Here is an 8,002-nt window from a genome sequence, read left to right as displayed (position 1 = left end):
AGACAAGTTAACAAACAGATCACTGACCATTTCGAATCCCACCGTACTTTCTCCGCTAGGCAATCTGGGTGCACCTCAGCCACACTCAAGGTTCTAAACGATATCATCACCGCCATCGATAAAAGGCAGTACTGTGCAGCCGTCTTCATCGACCTGGCCAAGGCTTCGACTCTGTCAATCACTGCATTCTTATCGGCAGACTCAACAACCTTGGTTTCTCAAATGACTGTCTCGCCTGGTTCACTAGATACTTCTCAGATAAGAGTTCAGTGTGTCAAATCGGAGGGCCCTTTGTCCAGACCACTGGCTTTCTCTATGAGGTTCCACAGGGTTCAATTCTCGAGTTGACTCTTTTTTTCTGTATATATATATCAATGATGTCGCTCTTGCTGCTGGTGATTCTCTGATCCACATCTACGCAGATAACACCATTCTGTATACTTCTGGCCCTTCTTTGGACACTGTGGTAACTGACTTGCCTAGTTAAATAAAGGTTAAATAAAATACATTTAAAAATGACATTGCCTAAAAGTGTGATCTGGTATTTTTGATTGGAAAATCAGTTTTAGCCAGTGGAGGCTGATGGGAGGATCTATTGGTGTACGGGCTCATTGTAACAGCTGGAATGGAATCAATGGAACAGTATCAAACATTTGGAAACCGCATGTTTGACTCCGTTCCATGAATTGAATTCCAGCCATTATAACAAGCCTGTCCTCCTATAGCTCCTCCCACCAGCCTCCACTGGTTTTAGCCTATCTTCATACTGTACTGTCTTACTAAGATTGTATTCCAAGGGTCAAAAACCTCAGCATTGAAATACATAACCTCCTCTCAAATCTCATCCTACTCTAACATTTACAGTGCCTGAGTGGACTGATCTGTGACTGAACACTGCTGTTGAAAAGAATGCCCCTATGTGGTCAACAAATAAAATACACCAGACTTCCCATAAACGTCAAATCCAATTATCAAAGACAGTGCTGAAGACAGGCTAAAACTGCTTCTCCAATAGCTAGCTAACGGTGCTTTCCAAACAACTGGGAACACGGAAAAAACGAGCTAAAAGCATGACGTCATCGGGTCTAACAATCGTCTCGCCTCGAATTGTGCATGTGCTGGCTGTCAAATCAAAGGCACTCCTTAGATATAACGTTGTTTTGACGAAAACGTGTCAGTTTGTCGCTTTCACGAGGTTGGAGTAATAACATGTGCCGTTAGACATCGAGAAAATTAACAACATGAAGAATCTTTCACTTCTCTCATTGACTTCTGAAACCCAAAACCCCGGAATGGTCTGTTTGGTATCTTTCCCAAACGTTCCCAGAAGTCTCGCGATGTTGCACCTCTGGGTTTAGAAACTCTGTGCCGTCATGCTTTTTGTATTGCCTCGCTATTCAATTCCGGTTCATGATAGCAACTTTCACCCCGGGAAAAGTGAAATAAACGTGGCAAATGTAATAAAAGGATTATGGTTTGACAAGAAAATCGAGGCATGTAATGGCAAGTTTGTGTATAGAATTTCGTGACAGAAGAATTTATTCGCGATTAAATCAAGCTATCTAGTTACTTCAGGTTGTCCCTGCTGGCTTTAGTTGCTAGCTTGGTTATTGAGTTGCATGGGCTTGCTGGACAATCAAAAACTTTGACAGCTTACGTTAGCAACATAGGTAGCTAATTATTTTCATTTGTTGAGTAGCTAGGTATTGTAGTTGACGGCAGCAAATATTTGTTGTAATAGTTAGCTCTTGGCTGTACCTTCATAGTTTAATTGCATTTGATGTGAACATAGCTAGCTATGACAATGTCATTTTAGATAGCACAAAGTAATAACAACTTGAATAACTGTAGTTAAGCGGGATTGCTTGATTGTCTCTCATTGCCAAACGCTTGACATTACCTAAGGTCACAGCTGCCTACCGAATGTGATCAAATCTACTTCTAGTGTAGTGACTCCTTGAATCAGTTGAGTTAGTTGACATTGCTAGATAGCTAATGAATACAGTTTGAACTCACAAGATACAACACTGATATCATTATTTGTCTTTAAGACAGGTGGCTAAAATATCCTAGCAGATATGCATGGCTAAGGTCATTCAGACTAATCAGCTCAGCCCTGGCCCTGAGGTGTTACCTCACTCAGGCAGAGGGGATTAGGGATTTTGCAGCACCAGGGATGCATGACAGGAGAGACTTGTCCTATTCTTAGTGTAGGATGGCCGTTAAAGTAGCTGGAACTAGTATTATGCACGTCAACATCCATCTCACGACCGATATCTTCTGCTCTCATCAATGCTTTTGAATGATCGATTTTCTCCAATGTCACTGATCAGTGAGTGATCTTTTTTTTTTATCTCTTGCCGTTTTGGATTAATCCATACCCTGCCTGGCTGTCAGTATGGAACTGGGCAAAGCCAAGTTGCTGAGGACCGGTCTGAACACGCTACACCAAGCCATCCACCCAGTTCACGGGATCGCATGGACGGATGGGAAACAGGTCTGCCTCACCTCCCTTTACTATGCCAACGGTGACGTGAAATTCGGCGACACCAATGTCATTGGTCAGTTTGAGCATGTCTTCGGTCTCTACTGGGGCCCTCTATGCTGCTCCGGCTCTCCTGCTCTGTTGGCCGTCCAACACAAGAAGCATGTCACAGTGTGGCAGCTGCAGCTCAGCGCTCTGGAACAGAACAAGCTGCTGTGCACTCAGACCTGTGAGATGAGCGAACCGTTCCCCCTTCTGTCTGAGGGATGTGTCTGGCATCCCAAGATGGACATCCTTTCTGTCCTTACCAAGAAAGATGCCTCTGTGCTGTTCTGTGTCCGTGTGGACAACCGCAGGGTGAAGGCTGATATTAAAGGCAGTGGACTCATCCACTGTGCCTGCTGGACCAAAGATGGCACCCGGTTGGTTGTGGCCGTTGGAAGCGCCCTTTACTCCTACATCTATAACGATGTTCAGAAGAGTCTTTTAGCCTGCTCTTTCTGCCCTATCTTCGACGTGGGTGGGTACATCTGTGCCATCGAGTCGACAGGCGATGCCCAGGTGGCAGTGGCTACAGAGCTGCCTCTGGATAGGATCTGCGGGCTGAATGCAGGTATAGTCTTCGACGTGCCCTCAGATTCCGAGTCCTCCCTACCAGGACATTCTTCTCTTATGGTGATGTTGGATGAGGATGGCTGTATAGACCCCCGCAGGAGGTCCTTTGACTCAGAGAGGTCCTACCTGTCCTGCTCTCCGTCTGGCGGCCCTATGGACCTCACCCACCTCCTGGCCAAGCACCGGCGCTCCGACCCCAGTCCACTCATAAACTTGCGCCGCAAGGACCACCTGACCGGCTCCGGACAGGATTCATCTCACCTTATCCTTGTCACCTACGAACGGAAAGTCACCAGCACCAGTAAGGTCAGCATCCCTGGGATCCTGGTGCCAGACATCTTGGCCTTTGACTCCAGAGGCTCCATGGTGGCGGTGGCCTCCAACACGTGTAGCATGGTGCTGGTCTACTGCATCACGCCCTTCGCTATGCCCAATGTCCAGCAGATCTCCTTACAGAAGAACGAGAGGCCCAAAGGCGTCTGCTTCCTCAGTGACAAGACTTTGCTTCTCATGATCGGCAGACAGAAGTCCAACGAACCTGCCTTCCTCCCCTCCTCCAACACAGAAAAATACATCCTGCACCTCTCCTCCAAGGAGATAGTCTACGATGGTGAAACCCCGGCGTCTCCCTCCCCGAACCGGCAATCCCCCGCTAATTTCTACCCGGGGATTAGGCGCCACTCGGAGCATGTCTTCTCTAAGGAGGAGCAGCAGGAGCGTGTGGCGATCAAGGAGTTGGTGCTGCCGGGAGGAGGTGTAATCCAGTCCCGTTCTCCAGGGAGCAGCAGGAGGAGGCTGGTGGAGGAGGTGAGGAGCCCGGAGCCCAGCTCAGTCGACTTTCCCTACTCTGACCTCTGCCGCCCCTCTGATCAATCCCTCTCGAGCGCCTCCTCCATTACGGTCGAGAACTTCGACATGGAACCCATCAACCGGATGAGAGGGTCAGTGCAATCTGGGGACTTGAGTCGACCCTGCTCCCCATACTACAACCCTGGGGATAAGCCCCACACGGAGCTCCCCACCCTGCCCAAGACCACCCCCCTGGCCCCCAGAGAGAAGGAGAGGAACCTGGAGCAGCTGTCCCAGAACATGGAGAGGATTTTCTCTCGCTTCTCTGAGGTGCAACAGTATCTCACAGAGATCAGGGACTTCACTCAGAACGGGAAAAGGGGTTTGGGGACTATTTACCCCAATGCCTGTGAACCTCCATACGTTAACATCACATGTCAGGTAGGGGTTATGACTTACAAAATATTACTTAATTTTGGCTAAACTCTGGAGATTTTCAGAGCCACATTTTTAAAGATAATGCATATTTATTGAAGACCTCACTTGTTAAAATAATAGACTGCACCTATATACAATAAAGTTTTATAAGACACAAAGGAATGTTCATAAATCACGCAGGTACATACTGAAGGCCATACATGAAGCCCTTAGTCAGCGTTCAACAGATGTCAGCTTAATGGTCTATTGTTAGCCTAGCTGGGCCTTGTCTAAAGGTGAGGAAGGAGATGTAATGTACTCCCTGGGCTAGAGTCTGTAATCCACCATTGGCTTGCAATAGACAGCTTGCTGACAGCACAGTGTGTATGCTATTATGGTGTTCCCAAAATAAGTGCTAAAAGTACAATTAGTGAAATGATGCCATTGTTGCATCCATCAATAACTGCATTCTTGAGAAGGTCAGAATTGTACTAACCCCCCCACCTTCTCTCTGCCCCCTCTCTCTCTTCCCTCTCCATGCAGAAGCAGCTGTCTGAAAATGTGTTTATAGATGAGAGAAGACCAGTGTTGCTGTGTGAGGGGAAGCTGTGTCTGAAGGTTCTTCAGGAGCTCTTTAACCTCACTATAGTAGAGATTATGTATGGTAGGTATCTGGCCATGGGTTTTCCCCCCCAAACCAATAATAAGACATGGTTGTAGATTTGAGATTTATTTTCATAATATGTACACTCCCCTCTGTATTTATTTCTACTTCACTGTTTCATTTTTGTCTCTATTACTCCAGCATTTTGGATTTGAGATCAAATGTTTCATTTGAGGCAACAGTACAGAATGTCACCTTTTTATCTGGGGGTATTTTCATACACATTTGTTTTACTGTTTAGTAATTAAAGCACTTTATGTATCTAGTCCCCCCATTTGAATAAGCTTTTGGACAAATCCACATATGTTGAAGTAGTTTAGTATTTGGTTCCGTATTCCTAGCATGCAATGACTACATCAAGCTTGTGACTCCATAACGATCTTTGATCTTCTGTAACTTTCTCACTCATCATTCATGATTATTCATAATCATGGTAGCATCTTCAAATCGGGGGGGGGGGGGGGGGTACTAGATACATAAAGTGCTTTCATTTCTGGACTGTAAGACAGATATGTATGACAATACCCTCAAATAAAAGGTGGCCTTCTGTACTGTTGCCTCATGAAACATTTTATCTTAAATCCAAAGTGCCGGATTGAGCCAAATGTAGAATGTATTTTTGCTTCACTGTCCAAATAAATATGGAAAGGAGTGTGTATACCCCAGGCTTAATTCTACCACTTATGAGGTTAAAGGTAGACTCCGCGATATGACATCATCAGTCACAGCGGTGTGACTTCCTGCTTATCAGAAATCAACACAATTGAAATCTGCAAAGACTGCCATTATTGCCTCTTTCAATGTGGGCATGCCTCAAGAGAAAAGTGGGTATAGTGGCACTCTGCATATTTGAATTGAATATGGAGTTCTGTAAGCTCTGGGGCCAGCATTTGCGGTCATTAGACTTGTAGTATAAAAGGTTACATGCAACTATCTTTGCCCTATAAGAACCAAGAGGTAGGGTTGGGCAGTGTTCTCAGAAGTGTGTGTGTGTGTGCATGGTTGTGTGTATGCATACTACTAAGTTCGGACGGGAATAGGAAAAAGGCTTTCACTCAGGTTTCCAGGAATCTATTCATATACGTCTAGACTGCTACTCAAACTAAGCTTATCTCAACTAACTAATTACAGCTTTGTTTCACTCCACATAAACAGACATACATGAATGCACATGAAACAGTATTTGGCCATAAACAAAGTGCTTCAGTTAATGGGAGAAGAGGCTAAATATGGGAGTGATTATAGGGTTAGGTTGAGGTTTAAAACCAGCCGTTTACAGCCCCACCACACCTTCCCTGTGTTAGTTCTGCTAATATAGACACTCCGCACGCTCCCTCCCACAGAGTATTTATAACGCCATCTCATTCAGAAGTTTTACTGTTTGAGTTTTTCCAGAAAACTTAGAGCCGGATGTTGTGGTTACTTTGATTCCAAAATGGCTGTATTAGATAGTACACACTTGCTGAATGAAAAGCTTAGTACCATCTATTTGAAGGGATCTGTAACCAGGTTTCCATCCAACCGTTTCATGCTGACGCATAAAACAACTCATGACTGGGCTGATGGAAACAAGAAATGACGATCAATTTCATGAATGTCGACAATTTGTTCCTTCGACATGGTGGTATGTCGATAAAATGTATTATGTGAGAAATAGCGGTGGATACGCCTTTTTGCGCAAATATTGATATCATTACCATGTCAAAGTAAACATCGAGTTACGCGGTGAGTTCTTGTATGTGGTCTTCCCACTTGGGAAAGCATGTCGTTTTTATTAGGTTACAGATGAAATAAATTATGATGAACTTCACAGGGCGGTGGAAGTTCAGAGATGAGCTTGACTCTCCTTTCCAATACATACCGAGGGTCTTATTCTGGTGATATGATGATTTGATTTGCCAAATCAAAATAATCTCGCAATGTAGTCGAGCATACCGGCACGGTATCTGCGAGCTAATGGCTAGAGCTATTTAACGCACCGCCGTTTTTGTGACAAAACCATCGGTAGAGTTGAAAATGTGATGGAAACACAGAATAAAAAAATGATTAAATACCTTATGTGCCCTATATCATCACTCACTGCTTATCCGCAACTAGGCAGTTTGGTGGAAACCCACCGCAGGTGGTAGAATTTGCATAATTTCTTTATTGCCGATTTTAGAATATTTGCTTGAAAATCTGTCACCAATTGGTTATATAATTGAAACCGTCTTTAAGCATGGAGAAAATATAAATCAATAAAAACTCCCTAAGCTATCGGTTAAACTTGAAACTACTGTCTCCTGTGTGTTCCAGGTCCGTTGTGGATAGTCCTAGTGGCGGATGCAGAGGGCTTTGTACCCCTGACTTTTAAACCCAAAGAGGAGTTGACCGTGAGGAACGGCAGGAGGAAATCTCCCATCAGAAGCCCTGGCAGCCCAGACACATGCCCCTCCAGCCCTGTGAAATCTCCCTCAAGCCCAGCTAAATCACAGACTTGAACAAGGCCTAGCCCCAAAACAGAGACCTCAGCATAGTGGGAGAGAGCACAGAGCATGGGACTAGCATAACACACAGGATATGTCAATGCTTTATGCATACATCTCTAACAACTGGACACACAGACCCCCTCTGCATCTTCTTATGAACAAGCAGTACTGGGTGGCAAATTCACCTTTTTCAGTTGGGGAATTATTTGAGACAAATGTTTGTCACACTTTGGAAAGTAGCACCTTTCAAACAATGTTTACATTTAGTGACGTTTGGATATTATATTGGTATTTTTTGTCTATGTATTATATGTACATCTGGTTCAAGATGAAGTTGATAAAAAAATATATCGGACCAATGAAGTACTGTAGTAGTGTTTTGGGTGGCCTAGGTCAGGAAAGTAGCCACCATATCCTGTTTATCCTGTTTGTGTGTTATGTGATTGTATAATATTAAAGCCCTCAAATGTTTCATCGCTTAACATTATGACTGATTCTATTATAGTCATGGTTTATCCAGTCTTCCATCTAAATACAAAACAGATGTCATTATAGTACCACCAG

At 44.4% G+C, this 8,002-nt stretch overlaps 1 protein-coding gene across 1 annotated transcript; it reads left to right on the top strand.

Annotated features, from left to right (window-relative positions):
- Positions 1 to 951: 951 nt before the first annotated feature.
- Positions 952 to 7,921, top strand: LOC110529880 (WD repeat and coiled-coil-containing protein). The gene is made up of 3 exons (XM_021612526.3): positions 952 to 4,330; positions 4,850 to 4,970; positions 7,266 to 7,921. The coding sequence occupies exons 1-3, from the start codon at positions 2,399 to 2,401 to the stop codon at positions 7,448 to 7,450; spliced, it is 2,238 nt and encodes a 745-aa protein (XP_021468201.1). The 5' UTR covers positions 952 to 2,398; the 3' UTR covers positions 7,451 to 7,921.
- The last annotated feature ends 81 nt before the right edge of the window (positions 7,922 to 8,002 follow it).

The sequence above is a fragment of the Oncorhynchus mykiss genome, chromosome 8 (assembly GCF_057628025.1).
Source record: "Oncorhynchus mykiss isolate SJ-2025 chromosome 8, ASM5762802v1, whole genome shotgun sequence".
Taxonomy (NCBI): domain Eukaryota; kingdom Metazoa; phylum Chordata; class Actinopteri; order Salmoniformes; family Salmonidae; genus Oncorhynchus; species Oncorhynchus mykiss.
The sequence above is the reverse complement of the archived record's forward strand: the minus strand, read 5'-3'. Positions and strand labels throughout refer to the sequence as shown.

Excerpts from the sequence above, each read along its gene's own strand:
- LOC110529880 (XM_021612526.3), top strand. The coding sequence starts at position 2,399 with ATGGAACTGGGCAAAGCCAAGTTGCTGAGGACCGGTCTGAACACGCTA. Across the intron at positions 4,331-4,849 it reads ACGTTAACATCACATGTCAG|AAGCAGCTGTCTGAAAATGT; the intron begins GTAGGGGTTATG and ends CTCTCCATGCAG. Across the intron at positions 4,971-7,265 it reads TATAGTAGAGATTATGTATG|GTCCGTTGTGGATAGTCCTA; the intron begins GTAGGTATCTGG and ends TGTGTGTTCCAG.